Genomic DNA, 26,265 nt, shown 5'->3' with positions numbered 1-26,265 from the left:
TTAACACAGGGTGGAAAAGTAGAATTTTGGGGTTTTTAGAATGGGGTTCAGGGGTACAAGATGGATGGATTTGGGCGTGTCCTGGCCTTCTTCTCCTTCTCCTTGCCCTCCATGTCTTGCTGTGCTGGTGACACTTTTCTGTTGGTTTCAGGCACAGACACACTGTCCAACACCAATGACAGACATTGGCACGTTATTGCAACCATGGCACACGGAGTTTTTGGTATAAAATGTGAACACTGCCCTGAGGGCAGACAGAATGCCATGGCCGAGCTGCTGGACAGAGCTCAGCAGGGCAGAGAGAGAATGTTCTAGATCAGGGAAAATAAACAGCCTTGAGAAGCCGACCCTGCACATTCAGACTCCTCCTGTGGCTGCAGGGCTGGGAGAACAGGGACTTTTACACTCTGGGGTCACCTCACACCCTGACCCCGAGATGCCCTGGGGGACAAACACAGCCAGGACAGAGTCACAGCACCCCCAGTACCACGAGAGTGCTGGTGGCTGCCACATCTCAGCAGAGGCACGTGCTGAAGGAGGAACAGGCCACGGAGCAGTGAGGATAAAGAAGAGTTTGGCTGCTTTGGCTCAGCAGCTCCTGCGTGGCCCAGGAGGAGATGGATGCTGCACTAAAGGCTGCAGCAGTCCCTGCACCCCCAGCTCGTGGGTGCTGCAGTGGCCAGGAGTTCTCTGCAGTCCCAGAAACATACACGTGGCAATGGCAAGCTTTTGCTAATGCTGCTACCACAGAAGACAATAAATAATCAAGTATTTACTATTCCCACGGCCACAATTAGCTCTTTCTGCCTCACACTCGCAGTGGCTGTCCCAGAAGTCTGGCAGTGGGCTGCAAGGAGCAGCTCCCTTTGCTCTGGGCTGATGTTTCCCCACTCCGTGGCTCCTGCTCGAGACTCCCTGGCTCATGTGCTGGAAGAGAGCAGAGCCTGGCTCCTCCAGAGCAGGGCTGCAGGCAGGGCTGGTCCCTGCAGCACGTTCCCCACGGAGCAGTGCAATCACAGCTGGATGTGCCTGGGCTGTGGAGCCTGGAGTGCTCCCCACTCCAAGCCAGCACTGACCTCTCCTCAGGTGCTTGGGCTTTGGGTGATGAAGGGAGAGACAAAGGTGCAGCAAGCAGGTGAGAGCTGGTTTGCACACAGCTGCCGAGGGCTGCCCCTGTCGCTGCAGTGACGGTAATTACGTGTTCGTGCACAGCAGGTGTGGCTGCAGAGCAGGAGCCTCACCTGGAGACACAAACCCCTCCTGGCTGTGCCAGGCACAGGAACGCTGCGGGCACAGCACAGCCCTGAAGGCACAGGGAGGGCCTGCAGGAGAGGAGAGCTTGTGAGGCTGCTCCAAATGCAGCCCTGTCACCCTAAACACTGTGTGCACTGCTGTGAGGAGGGAGGACAGCAGTCCCAAAAACCCCATCTAACCTGGGAGGAATTGCAGTGTGTTGATTTTTCTGAACTGCACTGCATGAAACTCTATTTGTTCTTCAGCATCCCTCCTGCTCACTGGGGAGTCTGGACTGCTGAGCCAAAGTCTCCCCTTCCAGCAATTTGCAAGCCACACCTGGAGGAAAGCTCCTGACATCCCTGGCAGCTCTGACACAGTCTGCAATGCCAGGCAAACAGCAGCCCCTGAGCCACTGGAGAGTTCCCTCCGTCCCTCCTCAGAGCACAGTGTTTGGAACGTTGAAAAGAATAAAAACCAACTCACGAGGCTGATCTGCTGCATTATGAAAACACTGCTGGGTGAGGGGGGCAGGCTCATTTCTCAGTGTAGGAAATAAGTGTTTATGTATCCTGTCTTCTGCACACCCCACCCTGGCTGCAAAGCTGGAGGCTTTTCTCTTTGCTCAAGACTTAATTGCCCTGAGTATTTACTGCCTGTATCTATTACCGAAAAATGATGTGTTTCAAGCTCATTCTTTTTCTTCTTTCTTTTTTTTTTTTTTTTTGGGGGGGGGAAGGGGAAGAGAGAATCCTCAGATCAGTAAGTGAAGTGAAATAATTCACAGCTATCCCCTTTTATAGAAAACAAATCCATTTCCCACCTCCCCACACCCCACATTGTTGCTGCTGCATTATCTGTATAAGGCAGGCATTGGCAAGGCGACAGGGGAAAAATGACAGGACATTGTAAGAGAATTTAATGAAGTGGCTCCAAATATTGTATCAAAATAAATGAAGTGAATAATGCAGGAGCTCATTCCAGGTCCCTTCCACGACAGCAACCATTGTGTGAGCAGCACATCCGAGGAGATGGGATGGCTGGGGGAACACAAAGGTGCCACTCTGGCACACAGCAGCAGGGACAATGGGCACCTCAATTGCTCTATTTCATCTCAGCGACTGCTGAGGCCAGACACTCGGCAAGAAAAGAGCAGGTGGTCCAAGGGAGGGGGAGAATGATCAGCCTTTCTGACCTCACTTAACCCTTTGCTTCTGCAGAGGAAAAGGGGCTGATCACAGCCCTGCATCTCAGAGCCCTGCTGGGATCCTGGGGCTGCCCAGGGCAGGGACACGGGGCTGGCACTGCCACTCACCTGCCTGTCCTGAGAAATGTCCCCTCAGAAGGATCCCTGTGACACAGGGACACCGAGCAGGGCACAGGGACCTCATGTGGCTGTGCCTCCTGGCCCTGCCAGCAGCTGGGGACACACTCCCTGTTCCTGGCTCTCTGTAAAACCCCTCTGTACTCCTGTCTGTGCATGGAGAACACTCACAAAGGTATAAAACCCCTCTGTACACCTGTCTGTGCATGGAGAACACTCACAAAGGTGTAAAACCCCTCTGTACACCTGTCTGTGCATGGAGAACACTCACAAAGGTGTAAAACACCTCTGTGCTCCTGTCTGTGCATGGAGAACATTCATAGAGGTGTAAAACACATCTGTACACCTGTCTGTGCATGGAGAACATTCACAGAGGTGTAAAACACCTCTGTACACCTGTCTGTGCATGGAGAACACTCACAAAGGTGTAAAACCCCTCTGTACACCTGTCTGTGCATGGAGAACACTCACAAAGGTGTAAAACACCTCTGTACACCTGTCTGTGCATGGAGAACACTCAGAGAGGTGTAAAACACCTCTGTACACCTGTCTGTGCATGGAGAACACTCACAGAGGTGTAAAACAGCCTTGCATTTCCTCTCTGTGCATGGAGAACACTCACAGAGGTGTAAAACAGCCTTGCATTTCCTCTCTGTGCATGGAGAACACTCATAGAGGTGTTTTACACCTCTGTGCTCCTCTCTGTGCATGGAGAACACTCACAGAGGTGTAAAACCCCTCTGTGCTCCTCTCTGTGCATGGAGAACACTCACGCCAGGCGTGGCACTGCCTTTGGGGACAGCCCTGAACACTCAGCTCAGGCACACTGCTGCCCCAGCTCCTGTTCAGGCCTCCTTTGGCCCTGTCCCTGCACCCCAAGATGTGGCAGGGCTCCCAGCTGCCTTGTGTGGGTGCAGGGACAGGGTTACTCACACCTTCTGCAGAGGCCACTGTCCCAGGAGCCCTGGCTGTGAGAACAGGAGCCAGGGCACAGCAGGCTGCTCCTGTGCCAGCCAGGCACAGTGACAACACAAATCCAGGTGGGGAACCAGCATCAAAACCTTTCGAGCTCTTGCCTTGCTTGTGAACACCCCGTGTGCCTCTGCTCTAATTCTGCCTAATTCTCTGTTCCCCACGTCTGGCAGGGAGAAAACCAATGCTTGGCACTCACCCAGCCCCAGCTCCAAGGCATCCTCCCCTCCTTGGAGACACGTCCTGCACCCATCCTGCTCCCCATCCAGCCTCTCCCAGCCCAACTGCAATTCCCTGACAGCTTGACTGGCAAATTCCCTCTCTGCCCAGCTCTCATGCTAAGAACCTTAATATTCCTGCAGATTCAGAAAGGGGATTTCCAACAAGCATTAGGAAAATTAAACTTCTCAAGAGCTGTCTCAATCTGACAAGCTATCTCTGGCTCTTTAAAGTACAGTAAGTGAAAATATTAAAATGGGGGGTGGGGAAGCTGTAGTAAGCAAAGGGTGAATTGGAGCCAGAAACGAGGCCAGGCAATGCTGGCTATACCCAAGGCACCTGTATATGTATTTACAGCCACAGAAATACACGAGTATGACTTGTTCAGGACCTCCTGCTGCCCTGGAATAGAAAATCACCATCTCCCACCCCGTGCCTCCACCCAAAGCCACAGCAGCTTTAGATAACACTAATGAGTGTGAGAGGCAGCTCCCTTGGGGATTTGGGCTTTACATCCCACCCAGAGCCCCCTTGGGCAGCAGGCTGGGAGCTCCTGGTTAATCCAGCATCTCTGGGGGTGGGAGACAGGGAGGGCACAGTCCAGGCCCTGCCCAGGCTGGGCTGGGGACACTGGGCTCACCAGAACTCCTGCTGGAGGTGGCACTGGTGCCCCCAGCCCAGCCCTGGGAGCAGCCCGAGCTGGGGGCACCTCCCAAATCCCAGGGGTGTGTGCGTGTCCCGCTGCTCCCTTCCCAACAGGGCAGGCTACAAAATGCCACCCCTGTCCCCTTTTGCTCCTTTCTCCCCCTCTCTGCTGCTTTCCCTTTGTGCATCCCCTTCAGAGCTGCCGAGCCCACAGCCCGAGGGCAGGAGAGGCTGTTTATAGCCCAGGTCAGTGCAGGGGAGGGTGACAAGCTGAACCAGGCTTTCAAGATGGAAGGGTGTGACTCCGAAGGAGGAGATGATGTTATTTTCTTTAGGAGCACCAGAGTGGCAAAATTTAGCTGTTTGCAAATTTCTCAGTAGTGTGGCCTGACTCTTGCTCTAAAACCTGGAAATTTCCCCTGGTTTGAGGCCCAATTTGAGTGATGATGCTCAGCTTGTCTGTCTGTCTGTCCTCCCTCTTTTTTTGCAGCAATCTTCCCCAGCAGCCTCACAAATCATATCATACTTGGGTTAAAGAGCACCCCCTGCAATTAGAGCCCCTCCTCACGGGTGCAATAGGAGTGGGGCACACCAGCTCTGCAGAAGATGAGGGGACAAAACAATTAGAAGAGATGATTAAAATCCTATGGTTCTTCAGGGGCTGGGGTGACTGTGCAAGGACTGTGCAGTGCAATGAAAAAGAATCCTTCTGAGCTTGCACTCGCAGCCTGCCAAAAATGCCTCTCCAGCTGCATGAATTGGTCTTGCAAAAGACAATTACTGAGTGCTGTATTAAAGTCAAGGCTGTGGAGAGCTTGGTACAGAGCAAGACCTGATCAATACACAGGATTTTCCACTGTTGCAGAATGCTTTGCAGGCTGATAGCACTTATTTAAGGGAGGAACACAAGAGGGACTGATTTGACCTTGGTGTCCTGACGGGCAGCGCAGGAGGGAATGCCAAATGCTAAGAGCAAAGCTATTGATTAGGCCGGAGAGAGGGGACTGATGCAAGCAAGCTGTAAGAAGTTATTCATGGCCAAGAGGAGCACAGTGATTTAGGGGTTTGGCTTGATGGTATCAGGATGGAAAATGTGTGTCCACAGCCATCAGACAAAGGATTTGCTGAAGAAATAGGGAGGCGTGAGATACAACTGTACAGCTGGGTGAGCTCTTCATGGATACAGATGATGCTGGGCTGGACCCAGCCAGAGTGTGCTGACCCAGGCAGTGCTCAGGGAGAGTGCAAGGACAGCCCCCTTCCTCCTGTCCTTGTTTCTGCTCCACTCTGCCCATCTGCACTTGCTGAGCCCAGGAAAATGCTGCAAATTGGACTCGGCCATCTCTGCAGTCTCGTATTATCAGGGCTGAGTGGTGAAGCTCCTTGGATTGCTTTTTCTGTCATTAGTGCATTAACTGACTGTAGGAAGCTCTAATTTCATTACTAGGAACACAGGCCTGAACATGAATAAGCATAGTCCTGTTACACTTCAGAGCTGCAGCCTTCTGCTGCTGGGGACACTGATCTGGGCTCTGCCAGGTGCCACAGAGAGCTGGTGGCACCCAGGCAGGGCAGCCAGCATGGACAGGGCTGGGGGAATTCAGAGAGAGAGCTGGTACCAGGGAGCATGGACAGGGCTGGGGGGGAATTCAGACACAGAGAGAGCTGGTACCAGCTCTGTCCAGCATGGGCAGAGCTGGGGGAATTCAGACAGAGAGCTGGTACCAGCTCTATCCAGCATGGACAGGGCTGGGGGAATTCAGACAGAGAGCTGGTACCAGCTCTATCCAGCATGGGCAGAGCTGGGGGAATTCAGACAGAGAGCTGGTACCAGCTCTATCCAGCATGGACAGGGCTGGGGGAATTCAGAGAGCTGGTACCAGGGAGCATGGACAGGGCTGGGGGAATTCAGACAGAGAGCTGGGGGAATTCAGAGAGAGCTGGTACCAGGCAGCATGGGCAGAGCTGGGGGAATTCAGACAGAGAGCTGGTACCAGCTCTGTCCAGCATGGGCAGGGCTGGGGGAATTGAGACAGAGAGCTGGTACCAGCTCTATCCAGCATGGACAGGGCTGGCGGAATTCAGACAGAGAGCTGGGGGAATTCAGAGAGAGCTGGTACCAGGCAGCATGGGCAGAGCTGGGGGAATTCAGACAGAGAGCTGGTACCAGCTCTGTCCAGCATGGGCAGGGCTGGGGGAATTCAGAGAGCTGGTACCAGGCAGCATGGGCAGAGCTGGGGGAATTCAGACAGAGAGCTGGTACCAGGGAGCATGGGCAGAGCTGGGGGGGAATTCAGGCACAGAGAGAGCTGGTACCAGCTCTGGACCCAGCCAGGCTGGAAATCCCCTTTCTGAATCTGCAGGAATATTAAGGTTCTTAGCACGAAAGCTGGGCAGAGAGGGAATTTGCCAGTCAAGCTGTCAGGGAATTGCAGTTGGGCTGGGAGAGGCTGGATGGAGAGCAGGATGGGTGCAGGATGTGTCTCCAAGGAGGGGAGGATGCCTTGGAGCTGGGGCTGGGTGAGTGCCAAGCATTTGTTTTCTCCCTGCCAGACGTGGGGAACAGAGAATTAGGCAGAATTAGAGCAGAGGCACACGGGGTGTTCACAAGCAAGGTAAAGACCCAACCAGAGAGCTGGCACCAGGCAGCATGGACAGGGCTGGGGGAATTCAGGCACAGAGAACTGGCACCAGGCAGCATGGACAGGGCTGGGGGAATTCAGGCACAGAGAGCTGGCACCAGGCAGAGCTGCAGCAGGGTCTGTGGCTGCAGAAGGGAGCAGGAGCCCTCATGTGCCCCCAGAGCAGTCCAGCAGGGAGCCACGAGCTCAGGGCTGTGCAAGCCAGCGTGGCTCGGGGCACTGGTGTCCCTGCAGTGTCCCTGCAGTGTCCCTGCAGTGTCCCTGCAGTGTCCCTGCAGTGTCCCTGCAGTGTCCCTGCAGGCTCCCCGGGCTGCTGGGGGCAGATGTGGCAGAACCTGTCGTGTGCAATCCAGCAGCCACCTTCGTTGTGTGGTGGGGATTTCCTAATGAGCACTGGCAGTACACACAGCACAGGAGCACTGCTGCTTCTCCAGCCATTAATATTGCATTCGTGGGCTGCTTCATTTGCTGTTCCTCACGGGGCTGGAGCAGGGAGCCTGCATAATGAAGGATTTGTTGACAGAGGTCTTCATATCACATCAGCAAGAAGGTAGAAAATGATCCTGTTTCAGGCACACTTGCTTGACTCCAGTAACCTTGGCCCTTCTGAGGCTCCTGGGGATGAGCAGGGCCCAGGTGCTCTGCTCTTCTCAGGCCATTAGTGCTGCCAGTTTGGAACTTCACCTGTTTAAGCTTCCGAACAGCACATCACTGATTTCACTGGAAGGAGCATTATTTCTGCATGAGGAAGGTGATGGGTGTTGGCAGCCAAGCTCCGTTCAGAAAGGTGCTTAAGCAGATGGCTGGGTAAGGGCATAGGCAGGGCCCACCTGGGAGCTTTCAAACAGAAATGAACTGGAAGCAGAACGCAAATCCTGTCTCCTCAGCACTTTGCAGCACTACCCTACCTTGCTTTAGAGCTCTCCTGTCCTCGGGGACAGCTCAAGCTGCAGCCAGGGCACTGAGGGATGGCTGGTGCTGTGAGGGAGCTCGGGCTGGCACCTTGCACCTGCCCTGCAGGACACACCTGGCCCGCCCTGACAGCTCCCCCAGCCCGAGCATCTCTGCTGGGGAGGGCTGCCAGCAGCACAGATCTGATTTTTGGTGGCACTGGCAGAAGATGTGTGGCTGCAGTGCTCCAGGGCTGTGCAGGGATGGGCTCTGGCACCACAATGAACATGTAGAAATATGTGACAGAGTTCCCGGGCTTTCAGGACTAAATAAATTCATCTCTGGGAGTTTTTTTTAAATGCTCGAGGCATTTTCTAAACGCACCATTTGGCAGTGATAGCTCCTTCCCCGAGCTAATTCCTCAGTGATGCCTGCTGGACTTTGATCAATACCAACGTGAGTCCAGCCAGCTCTCTCTCCTCAGTGACACATGTGAAAGGCTCTTCCAGGCTGTACTACACGAGTCCTTTAGCTCTCACTAAGGAGCTTCCACAGCAGAACAGCCCCTGGGGCCACAGGAGACCGAGAGCTGGCAGTCTTGGAGAAACTGAGCAGACAGAGCTGAACTGAAGTGTCTCCGGGGTGCTCATTTCATTTACATCCCATTCATTACAGAAACGAGGTGTGAAAGTAGTTTCTAGAGCTACTCGGTGCAGGCTGCACATAGATTTAATACCTCTTCTGGTTTTTAAAGTCAATGCCAGAGAATTCTTGTTTCAAACCAATTATTTAGCTGCATTGCTCAGACTTCGAATTCACTGGTGTTTAATGCAGCCGGGTCTAAACCATATATTTAAGACTGCTGAAGGGGAAGCTTTTATTTTAAAAGAAGAGGGTAAAGAACCAGCTTACCTGATTTATAGGACCATTGAGTTTCTACTCCTGATTGTATTAATGCATAAAGCCTCTAAAAAGAACCAAACTGTATCAGATAAATTTTCTTTTTTTTTTTTAAACATGCCTCAATCAGTCTACTCACAGGAAGAGAGACTCAAACATGAAAATAAGAGGCAACTGCAAAGAAGAAAACAATAAGGCAATTAATAACTCTCACAGGAGAGTGCTTGCTGTCAGCAGGGCTCTTTATCAGGTTCAAGAGATTGCAAGTGGGAGCCACAGCTGCAAAACATTGTGTGTGTGCTCACATAAACACCAGCACTGCTTTAATGATGAGGAGGAGGATTTAGGCCCCACGTTTGCCAGCTGGGATCTCAGCTGATTGCCTGAAACACGAAATTCCTCCCTGGGATGCTCCAGGGTGCCGAGGGCTTTGCTCAGCAGTGTGGGCCCTGTGCAGGGCCAAAAGGGAATGTACACAACACCCCCTCCCAAAGATACACACATGCAGAAATCCCTACAGGGAGTTGATTATTCTGCTGTCAGCAGATTAATTAGAGTGTTTGCTTGCATACAGGTGGCCATAGGTCACTCTCAGGATCCTGCACAGTGGGGTTTTGCCACAGATTTGCAGTGACTCTGGGCACATCACCTCACCCTGGGTTCCCCAGGTCAGTAAGGAGCACACCTTGCTCAGAGCACTGTGAGGTCCCTGGAAGAGAGCACTCTGAACACTGCATTATTTATAGCACTGCCCCATGGATGATGGCCAGTTCCAGCTGCTGCATTCACCGGCAGCTCTGAGCAAGCACACGGGCACAGATCTGCATGTCAGGATGCCCAGGGCTGCAGCTGGAGGCTGTTTGTCCTCAGAGAACATTTCTGTGCTTTGTGCTACCAGAGGAACTTGCTGTTGTTTGCTCCTGTTCCCCAGAGGCCGCTGATGCAGGAATGTGGTTTAGCAGGGCAGCTGTGGGCAGAGCAGCTGTGCCAGGCTGCTCCCAGCTTGTACCTGCTCCTCCCAGGGAGGGGGACTGGCCACGAGCTGCCACACAGGGAAGGCAAACTCCCTCCTCTGCTCTGCTGGGCTCCAGACACACCTGGGCACTCTCACCCTGCCTGCCCCGCTGCAGACACCACGTCCTGGTGTGCAAAAAGCGCCCAGAACAGCCCCAGAGCTGGAGGCGAGGCTGGGCTGGACCTGCGGGGAGGCTGCCAGGCTTTGCTGCAGCACCGAGGCTGCTTCCCTCACCTGAGAGCTCAGCCAGAGCTTGTCTGGACCCTGCACTGTCCTGTCCTCAGCTGCAGCTGCTCCTGCACCGTGCTGTCACTGCTGCACCCCATCCTGCACCGTGCTGTCACTGCTGCACCCCATCCTGCACCGTGCTGTCACTGCTGCACCCCATCCTGCACCGTGCTGTCACTGCTGCACCCCATCCTGCACCGTGCTGTCACTGCTGCAGCTGCTCCTGCACCGTGCTGTCACTGCTGCAGCTGCTCCTGCACCGTGCTGTCACTGCTGCACCCTGTCCTGCACCGTGCTGTCACTGCTGCAGCTGCTCCTGCACCGTGCTGTCACTGCTGCAGCTGCTCCTGCACCGTGCTGTCACTGCTGCACCCTGTCCTGCACCGTGCTGTCACTGCTGCACCCCGTCCTGCACCGTGCTGTCACTGCTGCACCCCATCCTGCACCGTGCTGTCACTGCTGCAGCTGCTCCTGCACCGTGCTGTCACTGCTGCAGCTGCTCCTGCACCGTGCTGTCACTGCTGCACCCCATCCTGCACCGTGCTGTCACTGCTGCAGCTGCTCCTGCACCGTGCTGTCACTGCTGCAGCTGCTCCTGCACCGTGCTGTCACTGCTGCACCCCGTCCTGCACTGGGTCACCCAAGCCTTGAGCAGAGGTGCTGGAAGAAAGCAAACACCATCTGACCTCCAAAGTATTGGGCACATTTGCTCTGTTTGCTCACCTACTCTCTTCAAATTGCCTTAAAAGGTGCATGGCCAAACGTGGATCCTCCCAGAGGAGAAAACCAGAAGCCGAACCCAGAAACTCACGTGTGGGGCTTTCAAGCTAGAAAAAAAAAGCATGTGGATTTATTTGCAAATAGTTTCAAATCTTGGAAGGGTGGCTTGGTGCACGTACATTTGTAGCACAACACGTTGTTGGTGCTGCACAGTGTTCAGTTCTGTGAGTAGACTGTGCCTCCTGCATCCAGCAAAGCACTCATGCCTGTACTGCTGCCAGGCTCTCTCAGGGTAAACGTTCTGACAGCCAAGGGAGAGAGGCGTTCGGAGCAGGAAAAAAAGATGAAGCCACTAAAATGCAAATTTTATTCACAGTTGGCATGTTTATAAATATATATATTACATTCTTACAATCTACAGTACATTCTAAATATAGAGGGATTCAATCTAAGTGTTTGTGGGAGGGCGGGTGTGTATTAAACTGAGCAACCTAGATTCAATGATGGAAGACTTAACAAAAAGGGGGCAAGGACTTACTCCAGAAAATAAAGGGGAACTTGAAATATTTTTATATATCAAATCCATTACCTGGATTTTAGTTAGTGCTTTGGCACTTTGCCACTGGCCTTTGGAGGCTGCTGTTGGACCTCACAAGACATGTCCTGGTTTGAGGCTGGAGGGCACGTTGGGTTGGAAGGGTAATCACTGAAATCCTACTGTATGTACATCCTTATCAGAAGAAAACAGAAGATAATCATCACCCCTGGGAGAAACAAATGTTATCTGCTGAGTTTAGCTGTGCAGGGTTCAGTGTTGAGCGTGCAGCTCTCCCCTGTGACCTCCCAGTGCCCTCTAAATTCTGGGCTAAGGAGGGGGGCACAAGGAACTGGGCACCCCCACCTCCCCCTGGGGAGGGGATGGAGCAAGAGGCAGCTGCTGGTGGTGGCCAGTTCAGCACGTGGCACTGAGCCCAGGGACAGTGGCCAGCTTCGGGAAGGGGCAGCATGGAAGGGCAGGACAGCGTGGTACCAGCAGGGCTGTGCTCAGCAGAGCAGCCCTGGAGGAGTGAGAGGGGAGGAAAGGGAAAAGGGAAAAGGAAAGGGAAAGGGAAAGGGGAAGGGGAAAGGGAAGGGGAAAAGGGGAAAGGGAAAAGGGAAAAGGGAAAGGGGAAAGGGGAAAGGGGAGGGGAAAAGGGGAAAGGGAAAGGGAAGGGGAAAAGGGGAAAGGGAAAAGGGAAAAGGGAAGGGGAAAAGGTAAAAGGGAAAGGGGAAGGGGAAAGGGGAAGGGGAAAAGGGAAAAGGGAAAAGGAAATGGGAAAGGACCACAGCTTCCAAGGCTGACTGATCTGGGAAGTGCCCTCAGGATACCAAATGGGGAGCTCCAGGGAAAGGGCTGGGAATACAAATCCAAAACAGGACAATCAAACAAAGCGGGCTTTTAAAAATAGCTCATTCTCTCAAACTTTCCAAAAGACCTTCCTTAGTATGAGTGATAGTCTGAGTATAGATCATATCTCCTCCTATTTTACAAATTAAGAAATACCGAAAATTGGCTGGCAAAGTTAATTACCTTGGCATCTACTTAAAAAGAGAGTTTCAGTTTGCACTGTATCTGTGTATCCATTGTCAGTGCTTGGGAGGCAAACATGCTGGTTTGTAAACAGCCCAGTTACAACTTTATCCCCTCCAGACTCTTTGGAAACTCATGACTCCTCAGCTCTGGGAGCTGCTTCGTTCACACTGTTGGTTTTTGTCAGCTTTAAATTAATGTTCCTGGATGGATATTCTCTGCACGTGGCCTGAACGACACGCTCTTCTCATGGATCTATTTATTCTGAGACCAATCTTTTGCTTTTAACCAAAGTTTGCAATATTGAACAGTAGAGCTGTGTGAGCTTTGTAATATCCAAACTGCACCGGAGTTTGTTATATTTATTGATTTCCTGGGAAAGCACAAGAGAATGAGACCGTATTATTTTTCTAAGGTTTTTTTTTTCATGTTATCGTGTATCAAAAAACCACACACATCTCTCACTTCCATCTCTGAGCACAGAGAAGACTTGAATTTTAAGAGCTGTCCAGGATCTCTGCTCTCCCAGCTGCTTTTGGGTGGCTTCTTGGGGCTCCATTGAGTTATTATCCACCAGCTGATTCTTGCTAGAATACATGTTGCCCCACTACCCAAAATTAAAGGCAGAAGGTGAGTGAAAAACAAACAAACGAACAAACCAAACCAAAAAAGTCTTTTGTGTCTCTTTACGCATTTTCGTGTAACCTCTCCATGTAGTTTTTAAGTTCTTTGCACTCACCCAGGTCCATATCCTGGCAGACCCATTTAATGTCATCCTCATTACTCATCAAGACTGAGTTGACAGCTGGACACCCATCATCGGAGGAGATGGTGGTGAAGGTGGTGAATTTAACCCGTTTCCTCTTAGAGGTAGGAGAAGTGGTTGGTTCACTTTTCTGTTCTTTCCCTTCACTGAATGTGGACTCGGGAGACCTGAAAGACTGTCCGTTGATATTTTTGGTGGCAGTTGTGCTGAGGAGGTATTTGCTCTCCTCGTAGTCCACTCCTCTGTCAATGGCTGTGATCCGCTCATCTTGCTGGGACGAGAAGTTGATGTGATTCTCCAGCAGCTCTGTCCTGTTGCTCAGCCCAACCCAGTCATGAGAGTGGCTCATGCCCTCCTGCTCCTCAAAGGGAACTTGTTTGTTTCTGTACTTCAAAGCAAAAGTGACGCAGTTGATGAGGAACACCAGGATGGCCAGGCAGAAGACGCCCAGCAGGGCGTACATGCCGATCTCCAGGTCGCTGAGGCCCCGGGGTGTCTGCACCAGCTCGTTGTCCTCCGCGTCCCCGCCGTCCCTGGGCAGGTCCACCTGGGCGGGGAAGCTCGTGAAGTCCACGGGCAGGTTCTGGCTGGCATCGTCCAGGAGGCTCTCTCTGTCCTCCTTCCTGCTCAGAACAGACCTGTGGGTGGTGGTGCCCCTGCCCTGCTCGTGGCCCATGGAGGAGCTGTAGTAGTGCCCATCCCCTTCCCCTCTCTCCTGCCAGGTGCCTTTGTGGCGCCGGTCGCTGGCGTGGTTCTCCAGGTGGACGCCAGCACCCCTGTGCTTGCTGTCACTGACGTTGGGGTTGGCATCGCTCTGCCCAAACTTGACTTTAATGCTGCCGCTCCCGACAGCCAGGATGCTCTTCCTTTTGGATTTCTGGCACGATTCACTGATCACCATCTCTACCTTCACCAGGGTGCCCTGGCCCTCGGTCTCGGCAGCAATCACAGGCCACTTGAATCTGGGGTCATGGTGGATGGAGACCACCTTCTCATCCAGAGAGGTGGCTGACAAGGAGAAGTCTTTGGAGTCATAAATATCCAGGGGCATGACAGATCCATCACTGAACTGGATCCAGCAGCTGATGGCTGCTTCCTGTAATACAGAAAACAAATACAGACCCACTCAGAGCGATCGTCGAGGGAAATGTGCTCTGTTCTGGTCTGTTCCCTCCCCCTCACGAGATCCATACACCACCAGTGATCAGAAAAGAAATAAACAGGGAGAGCAGTGGAATTAATATCTTGCCAAGACGTGAAGAGAAATACCAGTGTAAAACACTCATTGATAATAAGATTGGTTTCCACAAAGGTGCTTAGAGGAGCCGTATCCCCTGGGCTCTGCAGAATCTCCTTCAGCACCATAATAAATTGCATGTCAGGAAGCATTACCAGTGACTGAGATCATTTACTGTTGTATATTTACATTAAAAAACCCCAACGTTATTTCTAAACTGCTTAAAATACAAAGTCTCCTCTTATTACACAAAGCACATGTTAAAAGATAGCTAACACAGCAAACAGGTCCACACATGACTCCACACCTTCACTCCTTGATTTCTGTCTCTCAAATTAAATTAGCAGATTGCATGAGCAGAGGAAACCAATCAGTTGCTTCTTTAGAAAACGGCCAGGGCAATTTTTACGCTTGTTAGCAATTAAAAGCAAGACAATAATAAAGTTTAATCTCGTGTCACAGCAATGCAGATTGTGTACTCCAGTGTGCATGGAGGCTTTCACTGAATGCAAATGAATCCCACCTGGGTACTAAGAACATGCCTAATGCTGCAGCTCTCCTGGGATCCTTGACTTTTGGCTTCTAACTTGAAACATTTTCAAGTATTTTTAAATTTCAGAAAACATGTGCCCACCCATTTCTGAAAACCAGGTCCTCTAAGGACTCTCAAATGGCTATTGAAAATTGTTGTGCCACCTGAAAAAAAATCTTTGTATTCATACATTGATCATTTACAGATAAAACTCAAGTTGCTCTCCTGGAATCTCATTCCTGCTTCTGATGGTCTGAGTTGCCCAGGTTGGGATATTTGCACTGGAGAATCCCCCCCAGACAGACCTGGCTCCATCAGTGGATTCTCCACTGTCTGAAATGAGCTTTTCTATGGTCAGAGTTGGGATCACCTTGCTGTGAGAGTTGCCAGACAGACAGACACCCAACCAACAAATTAACTTCTGAAAACCACGAATATAAAAGTCCTGTTTCTTTAAATAAGCAGTTTTTCATGCAGACAGTGTTTACATTCTAACTCCATGTGTGTACAGAGAATAAACACACATGATTATCCTTTAAATTGCTCATACCACTAAGGCACCCACCTGTTCAGAGCATGGAGAATAAGCTTCCAGTCTTTTGGGACTGTATGGTGCATTATCTACTGGCCTGATTCCGAAATCCTCAGAGCCACAAAGCTCCCCCTGCTTCAATGGGAGATTTGCTTCTGTCTGTATTTCAGGCCAGAGCCCTAAGACTTTGCTGACACTGTCATAAATCCCAGCTTTGTGTTTATTAATCTTTGGCTGTTTCTTGAAGGCTGCATAGAATTTATGTCATCAACTCTCATCCTCCCACTGTGCTGCTTAAACCTGCATAATCATTTAATAATTTTGCATTGCCTTGCTTATAGGGACTGTGCTCTGGAAATCGTGTCCTGAGCAATGGAGGGACTCAGCTGCCTGTCAAAGCAGAGTCAGCCCTGCCACACTGGGGGGAACACGATTTCCTCTCTGCTTTAGTGTGCATCCCTGACTGCAGCCCTGCATGCAGAGAAGGACCTGGCCTATTGTAAACACAGGGGAACCCGGGGGGAGGAAATGCTGATGTGGGACTCCAGCTCAGAAGCTGAATGATTTCTTTATTAGAACTATGCTAGCATACATTAATATACTATTTACAGGAGATACTGAAACTACAAACCTGCTTTTCTAACTACCAAATCTAACTCACAACTGGTGACCCTCTCTGAGAGCCCAGCCACAGGTGGGTTGGGTTGGGTTGGGTTGGATTGGGTTGGATTGAATTGGGTTGGGTTGGATTGGGTTGGGTTGGATTGGATTGGGTTGGGTTGGATTGGATTGGATTGGGTTGGATTGGGTTGGATTGGATTGGATTGGATTGGATTGGGTTGGATTGGGTTGGGTTGGATTGGGTTGGATTGGATTGGGTTGGTTGGATTGGATTGGATTGGATTGGGTTGGATTGGATTGGATTGGATTGGATTGGATTGGATTGGATTGGGTTGGATTGGATTGGGTTGGGTTGGATTGGATTGGGTTGGGTTGGATTGGATTGGATTGGGTTGGATTGGGTTGGGTTGGGTTGGGTTGGGTTGGGTTGGATTGGGTTGGATTGGGTTGGGTTGGGTTGGGTTGGGTTGGGTTGGATTGGATTGGATTGGATTGGATTGGGTTGGATTGGATTGGATTGGATTGGATTGGATTGGCCACCAGGCTCAAACAATCCTCACCAGAATCCAACCAAGCAATCACCCCAGGGACACAATTCTCCAAACACATTCCACATGGGGAAAAACAAGGAGCAGAAACAGAAATTGTTTTCTCTTTCTTCTCTCTGTGCTCCTTTATAAAAAATCTTGAAAGAGAAAAGAATGTACCTACCACAGTGTCCAGGCTCCCTTTCTGGGGACTGAAACGCCCGAGCTGGGCACACAGTGGGGCTGAGTGGCACCAAGCCCTGCTCCTGGGCTGGTCTCAGGGCACTGTGTTCAACCCCCCCTGCCATGGATGAGCTCACTGGCCTTCCCTCCACCTGCCTGGCATCCATTCCTTGGAACACCACACGAGAGCCTGATTTTTATCACCCTATAAAGACAGCAGCTCTGCTTTATTTCTCATCCTGCATCCCAAGGATAAAACCCATGATGAATTAAAGCACCTCAGCAGCTGGCCAAACTTCAAATGTGCATGCCATTTACCTTTAAAGCTCAAAACATGCTGAAGTGTTAAGAGCCCAGTGTATCCTTGATGAAAAGTCCCAGACTGATGGATTTGATTTGGAAAAAAAGTTTAAATTTCAAATGTGTACAGAAGCACAAGGACAAATACCAAGCAGGGACTGATGAGGACATGGCAAAGTCCAAAAGCCCTTGGTAACTCTTGGTTCCCTAATAAAGGAACCAAGAGTAATAAAGGGAAAAAAATGGTTTATGAAATCATGAATCAGGAAATGAGTCAGTGCTGCTGATTCATATTCTAGTAATGAATCAGAACAAAAGGGATGCTCCCTGACTTCCTAAAGTGCTCACAGGAAGTGACTAAAGGAAGAAGAGTTTGGCACAACACGAGGCACTTTCTCATGCAGAGGTGCAATTAAAGGGATGATTTGGATACCTGTGGTGGGAAATTGAACGTGGCAGGATATCCTGGCATCTGGTGGGTGCTGGATGGGACAGAAAAGGCGTGTGTGTGTGTGTGTGTGTGTGTGTGTGTGTGTGTGTAGGGGCACTGCTGGTGCTCAATTCTGACACATCACTGCCCGTTTTTTATGGGATCAGCCATGACAGGAGGGGTGCTTGGTGCCAGGGGCTGTTAAAACACAGTGCCATTTTTGTGAGAACTTTGTTTTTTCCTGTTTAGGACCCTTGATGGCCTTCAGGAAAGTCCCACAAACAGAATGTTTCATTAGCACACTGTTAGTAAAAATCTGCTCAATTCCAGCAGCTGGAAATGTCAGAGGCAGTGCCTCAGAGCAGCTCCTTCCACAGAGCCCAGCTGGGCAGCATACCTGCTTTGGGGACTGGAGCAGCTCCTGTGCCACTGCAGTTGCAAAGATGGCCCTGTTGCTCCCCGGGCTGAGCTGCAGAGAGAGGGACAGTCCTGTCACCAGCTGCACTCCCAGGTCAGTTATTGTCACCTTCTCGTCCAGGACTGTCACTGTCTTCTCAGCCAAGATGGCATCTGAAAGGGGGGACAGGATCTGGAAAGAAAAACTGAAGTTACCAACAACCATTTTGTAGAGCAGCACGTAAAATAACTGCACAGAACTAATGTAACCCAGGTAAGGGATGTTTATGGTAATGGGATTGCTCACAGAAGACACTATTAAAATATGATTAAAAAGAGCTACTCACATTTTGTAACTCTTCTGCAATAACAGGGGCCTTATAACACCTTTTACCTGTGCCACTGTAATCAGCTGTGCCACTCCCCTCTGCAAGGTGCCAACATCTGCTTCAGATGTGGAAACTGTCTGTGAATGTCACAACCACATCTGCCTCACACGTAGTAACTACTTGTAAATGTAATCTTTGTGTGAAATTTAAGTATTTGATTAATCCTCCTGTTTTGAGGTAGCATAAACATAATGTGGTCTGCAGATTTATATAAAATCCACTGAATAAATGGTATTTATTTCTATCCCGTGGAAAGGAAGGGTAATGTATTGCTACAATAACCTCTCATGGTACTGAATGCAGAATTGACAGAGAGAATTTGTTTTGGTTAAGAAAATACACACAGAGGTCAGTGCAGTGATACATGACATCCACGATGCTCATTAGCAAGTGAGTTGAATTTAATGATCCATACAGGGCACAGAGCAGTTTTGAAGCAGCTTTATAAGAGGTATTCTTTAAATATAACTTGCTCTCAGCTTTTTACCCTTGGATTTTTCTTTCCACAGTTTTATGTGCATTGGTTGGAGCACTGTAAATTCCAGAGCTTTAGAAAGGCATTGAGAAAATCTCTGCAGATTTTGCAGAAAATCAAAAATCTCTAATCTTGTTTCTCCAGCCTTGACAACTTTGTTACTGACAGGTGTGCTGGTTGTTTTCTGCTTTGACAGTTTGGGGTAATAAGCATGTTTGGAGAGAGATTTTTTCTCTGTTCTAGTGTTTGTTAACACATATTCTATTTCAATATCACTGAAATAATCTCTCTCCCCATTTCCTTTTCCTTTTAATTAATATTTAGATTAATATTCCAGTCTCACTTCCTTAACCAGCACTGGTTAATTTTCACTTTACCCTTTGCTCTGTCAGTGCAGGCTGGGAGAAGGCTGAGCTGCTCCAGCAGCTGCATGCCTTGTGATAACCCAAATCCTGGCTCCAGGTTCAAAAGCAGCCTTAGACAAAAATTATCAGAAAAAGCCTCCCAATATGCAGGTTGGATTAAGTTAAATGAAGCTGCGATCTACTACACTTTGGGGCACCAGATAAGGAGAGAAAACCACCTCTGCCATGTCTAGTTCCTGCTTCCATTCTGCCCCGTCCAGGAGCTGATGGCTGCAGGTTTGTCCTTAACGCTGGATCACCCATTGCCAGGGAGGGGAGAACAGGGAGGAACAGAGCACACCAGTGATCTCCCTACCTGAATCGTGGTCATCCCCAGCTCCAGCCCAACCAGCACCTGCCCATCCTGCAGCCGGGCGATCCTGGGCTCCTCCACCTGCATGAAGTCCCTGACCAGGTGGGTGATGTCCAGCTGCCAGTCCGAGCCCAGCAGGTAGCTGAGCTGGGCCCCGGGCTGCGGGGGCTCGGCCACGAACTGCGTCAGCACCCTGACCATGGCGTGCTGGTACTGCAGGGTGCAGCCCCTGCCCCTGCGCTCCTCCTCGTCCTCGTCATCGCTGTCCCTGGCCGGCCTGCCGACAACAACAGCGACGAGTTCAGCTGTGCTGGAGAGCTGCAACGGAGAGCTGCAGCAGAGAGCTGCTACAGAGCTGCAACAGAGCTGCAACAGAGAGCTGTTACAGAGAGCTGCTACAGAGAGCTGCAGCAGAGAGCTGCTACAGAGCTGCTACAGAGCTGCAACAGAGAGCTGCAACTCCAGCTGCAGCAGAGAGCTGCTACAGAGCTGCAACAGAGCTGCAACAGAGAGCTGCTACAGAGCTGCTACAGAACTGCAACAGAGCTGCAACAGAGAGCTGCAACGGAGAGCTGCTACAGAGCTGCAACAGAGCTGCAACAGAGAGCTGCAACTCCAGCTGCAACAGAGAGCTGCAACAGAGAGCTGCAACTCCAGCTGCAACAGAGAGCTGCTACAGAGAGTTGCTACAGAGCTGCTACAGAGCTGCAACAGAACTGCAACAGAGAGCTGTTACAGAGAGCTGCTACAGAGAGCTGCAGCAGAGAGCTGCTACAGAGCTGCAACAGAGAGCTGCCACAGAGCTGCAACAGAGAGCTGCAACTCCAGCTGCAGCAGAGAGCTGCTACAGAGCTGCAACAGAGAGCTGCAACTCCAGCTGCAGCAGAGAGCTGCTACAGAGCTGCAACAGAGCTGCAACAGAGCTGCAACAGAGCTGCTACAGAACTGCAACAGAGCTGCAACAGAGAGCTGCCACAGAGCTGCACCAGAGAGCTGCAATTCCAGCTGCAACGGAGAGCTGCAGCAGAGAGCTGCAACGGAGAGCTGCAACGGAGAGCTGCAACAGAGAGCTGCCACAGAGCTGCAACAGAGAGCTGCAACGGAGAGCTGCAGCAGAGAGCTGCTACAGAGCTGCAACAGAGAGCTGCAGCAGAGAGCTGCTACAGAGCTGCAACAGAGAGCTGCAACAGAGAGCTGCAACTCCAGCTGCAGCAGAGAGCTGCAGCAGAGAGCTGTTACAGAGAGCTGCAACTCCAGTTGCAGCAGAGAGCTGCTACAGAGCTGCTACAGAGCTGCAACAGAGAGCTGCAACTCCAGCTGCAGCAGAGAGCTGCTACAGAGCTGCAACAGAGCTGCAACAGAGAGCTGCAACTCCAGCTGCAACAGAGAGCTGCAACTCCAGCTGCAGCAGAGAGCTGCTACAGAGAGCTGCTGCTGACCTCACTCTGCAGCCTGCTGGCGGGACCCAGCTGCTTCCTTCAGGTTCTCCCTCTTTTATCCTGTTTCCCGTGTTCGTAACTCAAAACCAGCACTTGAGACCATCAGCTGGCCTCCCAGCTTTGCCACCACACTGTCCTCCCCAAGCATCTTCCATTGTTTTCCATGTCAAGTCCTTGCTTTTGGGACCTTCGCACTTCTTTTCTTTCTGGATCTTCCCATAAACATCTTTGTGTTGCCATGGAAATCTCCTCTGCACCTACACACACATCCCTCTCTGTACAGTACAATTTGAAATCGCATCTCCACCAAAATGTCTTTGCTCTGATGCTAACAGAAACCTGTAATAAATGTCTTCATTTGCAGGTGGGAATAGCAAGTACCTACTTTATCAACCTGCTCCTCTTGTTCCTAATAACACTGACAACAGATGCAGGCAGTTCCGACCTGTTCATCCATCCTCTGTCCTGCGGGCACTGACAGTGTCTGAAAGCTCTTACTGGGGCACAGATCAGTGCCACTGCAGCCCCAGGGCTGTGACACAGCCGTGTGCTAATGGTGACCACTGGCAATGGGTCCAGGAGCTGCCAGGACCTGTGAGCAGGCTGGAGACCGAGCAGCCCTGCCACAGCTGCCTCTTGCTGGTGTCTCCTTGCTGCCTCGTGCCTGATCCTGCCTACCTTGACCAACTGGCTCTTCCCATCTCAGTCATTAGTGCTACAAAAGGAAATTGATTTCCAATCTAGGTTCATGCAACCTGCAGCTTCCATTTCCCTTAGAAGTCCAGTGCAGGAGCCTATTGAATAAATGTCTGGTGACCTTCAAATTTACAGCAGAATTGCATTAAGGCCAAATGAGCATGTTCAGATCCACTGGCCCTGACAGGTCCCTGGCAAGTGCACAGCCCAGAATGAACATCCTCTAATGAAACCTACCTCTTATTAGAGATGATGGGGACTCTCCAGCCCTTGATCTGATTTAGTTCTGTGTCAGAGACCTCTATCTGCAGCGGGAGACGAGGAATCCAGACTGTCATTTCTAAAGGGGCACTCAGATGCTGGTAAGTAAAATTAACTACGACATTCACTTTGCCTTTCATTTCCTTCCCGTTGACAAAGACATAGTCACATCTGTCAGAAACCTGAAAATAAAAAGGAGAAGGAAAAAAAAAATTAATGAGTCTCTGCACTAATTATAAAGTTCACCACATGCTGGGTAAGTGAGTGGGAGGGAGAGAAAGGATCCAGGTTTGAACTAGCTCCAGGTTCAGAGGACAACTAGGAGTAACAAGAAAGGTGCCTGGTGTGCCCTTAATAGCCTGTGTAATTCAGCACCATTTCCAGAGGCTGGCTTTTCCTGCTATAAACAGCTCTAGTATAATCTAAGATAAGGGAACAGCTTTTTTTTGGTCCTTAATTCCCACTCCAGCAGTAGCATAGACCTCGGATCATGGCAGGGAGAGAAGGTTCCTCTCCTCCCCCCAGAGCTCAGACTCCCCATCCTCCTGCTCTGCCCTGGGTGCAGCCCACAGAACCCCCCTCACCTGGGAGGAGCAGTTCTGCCTGCAGACAGAACTGAGAGGGGCCAGATCTCTCTAGTCAACCCCAGAACGGGACAGAGCTCTTCAAGAGTCCTGTCACAGGTACCAGGAGTGAATGGGGTGCTCACAACCAAACCTCCTGCCAGGGAAGAGCTCAGGGCTGTCCCTGGCACAGCTTCAGCCCTGCTGCCAGCCTGGCAGAGGCCTTACAGAGCCCTGGAGCAGCAGCCAGCCCCCATGTCCCTTCATTTATCACCTGCAGCTCTGGACATCAATATTGCAGAGAGTTACTAAATCTCACTCAAGCAATTTAGCAGCTACTGCAAGGATCTAGGTGAGCTGACAGGACCTGTTCATTACAGTTAGTTAAAATATATGAGTAAATGTACACGTCAAATAATTTATTAACTACCACTTTACCGTGCTGATGATCTGAAGGAATGATCTATTAGAACCCTGAACTCTTTTCACAATCCATTACCAGCCAGACCTTCTACTCCATTCCATCAATGTATTTAATATTTCTCACTCTGGAATGTATAGTCTCGTCCTTGTCTGAACACTTTGGAAAATGCAGCAGGAGCTGCAAAGGGACCGGGGGAAGGTGGGTGATTCGTGGGGAAAACCAATCTGTTTTCTTCCCAAAATCCAGGGACCACTCTCATCTTCATCTCTCATTTCCCCCTCCTCCTGCCTTTGAGCTCTGATATCTCAGGGATGCCAACTCCAGCTTTCAGGAAAGGTGACAAGGGCTCAAGAGAGAAAGAGCAGATTTTCTTTTCCTGCTAATGGACTGCTGGAATACATCTCTGTGTTGTGGCCACTGTAATTCAAGGACATTATAATGCCATTAAACCCTTCTGGTGCAGTGCTCCCTTGCTGAAGCTTTTCTAGGCTTTGTGTCACTGGAGCTTTTCACACACCTGCACCGAGCTGACTTCCATTAATTAAGGGAGACTGTACTTAGCGTTCACAAGATGCTCCAGAAATTCTCTCAGTGCAGGGGGCTTTCATCTCTTGAGGGACTGAGCTTTGAATGGCTTTTTTTGGGCATGAACTTGGTGGGTTATAAAAGTGCTTTGGGCTTCTTTTGGCTCCTGCAGGTGCCTCTCTTTTTCTTCCACCAGTGAAGAGCTCAGGCAGCTTCCTCTGAGTCTCACACACACACACGTGTGTGACACCGAGTGACACTCCCTGGGGGCAGAGGCCTGGCCCACACTGCCAGCACAGCCAGAGGCAGCAATGCCATCTCCACGTGCTCCGTGGCAGAGCAAACACACGCTGCTGGCACGCTGGCTGTGCAGCTCAGTCACTGCTACAGAACGAGCAGAGGGCACTGAATGCAAGCCCCCAGCGCTGCTGTCAGCAAAGGGAAGGGCCCGGAGGCACTGCTGCTCCCTGCCACCCATCCTGGCTGGAGGTGTGCAGTGCCCGGCCCCACAGCCCTGCAGCTCTGCCCTTTGGGAGCCCCACACGGAGCCCTGAGCTCGGCTGGCAGCCCTGCAGCTCTGCCCTTTGGGCCCTGTGCCCTCCTGCACAGGGGCACAACGAGGGGCACTGCTGCTCCAGGGCACCGCTTCACACCGACCTCTTGGTGTGGTTTGAAAAGGGTCTGTCCTCTGAAACTCCCCAGCTTCTGTGCGCTCTTGGGGTGTGACCACACACCAGAGAAATCACTTTTTATTAACCTCTCTCTCCTCTTCTAGTTCACATCATCTGTGGAATAAAACACTAAACTCTTGCACCAGCCTGGGGAGTGTCGCTGTCGAGCAGGACGGGAACAGAGAACTCCAGATCAGAAGGCAAAGAAAATGAGCTCTGATTTATTTCAAATATACCACTCTAGATATAGAGAACATCGTGCAGACTGATTTCATTGGTCTTAGAGTGAAAACATGTCACACCACTGGTGTGCAGTGAATGATGCACAGTGGCAGAACATATCTATAAACAATGTGAATAACAAGATAGATTAGAGAATTATTTACATTCTTTCCCAACTGTTTCCCAGGGTCTTGCCTGGTTAGAAAACCTTTCTCTTTCTCTCTGACTTAGCTGAGAATATCCACAGGGGAGAACGTGGGAAGCAGCAAAAAGGCCCCTGACAAATCCCACACGGTCCCTGCCACACCGACCTCCTGCACCCAGCTCTCCAGTGAACATTGTTCCCATCCCTTTCCTAAAAGGATTTCACTGCTTTTCCCACTCCCTTTGTGCGCAGGCTGTCTGTGGGAGATCTGAATTTGTGGCTGACATTCCTCTGGTCCCATAAACCTTGTGTCAGCTTTTGGCTGAACAGAATCCAAAGCCCCAGTGGGAGGCAGGGAAAGGGGAAATGTACATCCTAGCTCCCAGAAGAGGTACCCAGAACCTCGCTGTTAGCTCTCAGAAATACCTGAACAGTCTTTCCCCACCTCATTAGCATTGGTAAATTCCCATGGGATAACAGCAAAGCCCTCACAGGAAACTGCTTTCCTGCTGCAGTAATTATGTTGGAACTCTTACGAAGTCACAGCTAATAAGTCTTTGAAAATAAAATGTATCTTGGGCTGTGATGTCTGTGCATCTCAAGGGTGGCCAGTTGGGAAGGTAAGCCTCTGGTATTTCCCCATAAAAATCGGTATTTTGGAATCACTCTGTGACTCTGTCCCCATCCATGTCCTGTAAATGATCCTTCCCCCTATATACAGAGTGCTCTCTGTATATAATGCACACTTCAAACACAGCCCTGCCACCGTGGCAAGCTCATGGGATCTCCTCTGATTTAGCACTGCACACATTTTCCTTGGTCTACCAGCATAAATGGGGATATTCAGTAACGTAAGTTATGATAATGAGCCCTGCCTAAATCACTGCTGTCAGAAGAAGAATGGGGGAGTCTCTGCTAACCATTAAAAATGAATGAGGAGGGAAATAAATAAGCAAAAGCAGCTCATTTGAGCTATAAAAGACTTCAGAACACAAGCTGTGTACCAAGGTACAAAAGGATGAGGCCATTATTAGCCCTATAAGTCACTTATAAATGACTCGGGGGAGGCAGAATCACCTTTAATCAGCCGTGCTTAACCCGGGATGCGGGACCGCCCGGGGCTGCTGAGCCCGGCCTAAAGCTGGGATCAGTCAGTAACTCCGGTGGGGCTCAGGGCTGGGATCAGTCAGTAACTCCGGACTGGGATCAGTCACTGCGGACTGGGGGTCACTTGCTCTGAGCTGGGATCACTCACTCTGGTCTGGGGTCACTCTCTCCGGTGTGGGGTCACTCTCTCCGGTGTGGGGTCACTCTCTCCAGTATGTGGTCACTCTCTCCAGTGTGGGGTCACTCTCTCCGTTCTGGGGTCACTCACTCTGTTGTGGGGTCACTCACTCTGTTGTGGGGTCACTCTCTCCGTTCTGGGGTCACTCTCTCCGGGCTGGGGTCACTCTCTCCGTTCTGGGGTCACTCTCTCCGGGCTGGGGTCACTCTCTCCGTTCTGGGGTCACTCACTCCGTTGTGGGGTCACTCTCTCCGTTCTGGGGTCACTCTCTCCGGTGTGGGGTCACTCTCTCCGGTGTGGGGTCACTCTCTCCGTTCTGGGGTCACTCTCTCCGGTGTGGGGTCACTCTCTCCGGTGTGGGGTCACTCTCTCCGCTGGGGCTGCAGGCTCAGCCCCGAGCCCCGCACTCCCCGGACGGGACCTGTCCCCGCCGGCCTTCCCGGGGCACGGGAAGGGATCTCCGTCCCCAAAGGCTGGCGGCGCTGGAGCGGTGCAAAACCACCCTGAGGCTGCTGGAAGGAGGCAGGAGCCCTGCACAGCTGCTCGCAGGGCAATTACTGCACCTCCGGG

General features: G+C 51.1%; 1 protein-coding gene across 2 annotated transcripts in view; it reads right to left on the bottom strand.

The window, feature by feature from the left end:
- Positions 1–11,133: 11,133 nt before the first annotated feature.
- The window catches only part of LOC128797321 (transmembrane protein 132D-like), a 196,702-nt gene continuing 181,570 nt past the window's right edge, over positions 11,134–26,265 (bottom strand). For both annotated transcript variants that reach the window (XM_053959746.1, XM_053959747.1), the window contains 4 exons: positions 21,837–22,042; positions 19,468–19,741; positions 17,885–18,076; positions 11,134–14,221 (listed from right to left, as the gene is read on the bottom strand). In XM_053959746.1, the coding sequence (XP_053815721.1) occupies positions 13,046–14,221; positions 17,885–18,076; positions 19,468–19,741; positions 21,837–22,042 (1,848 nt within the window). In that variant the 3' untranslated portion in view covers positions 11,134–13,045. The remainder of the gene's footprint in view (positions 14,222–17,884; positions 18,077–19,467; positions 19,742–21,836; positions 22,043–26,265) is intronic.

Source organism: Vidua chalybeata, chromosome 18 (assembly GCF_026979565.1).
Source record: "Vidua chalybeata isolate OUT-0048 chromosome 18, bVidCha1 merged haplotype, whole genome shotgun sequence".
Classification (NCBI taxonomy): domain Eukaryota; kingdom Metazoa; phylum Chordata; class Aves; order Passeriformes; family Viduidae; genus Vidua; species Vidua chalybeata.
The sequence above is the reverse complement of the archived record's forward strand: the minus strand, read 5'-3'. Positions and strand labels throughout refer to the sequence as shown.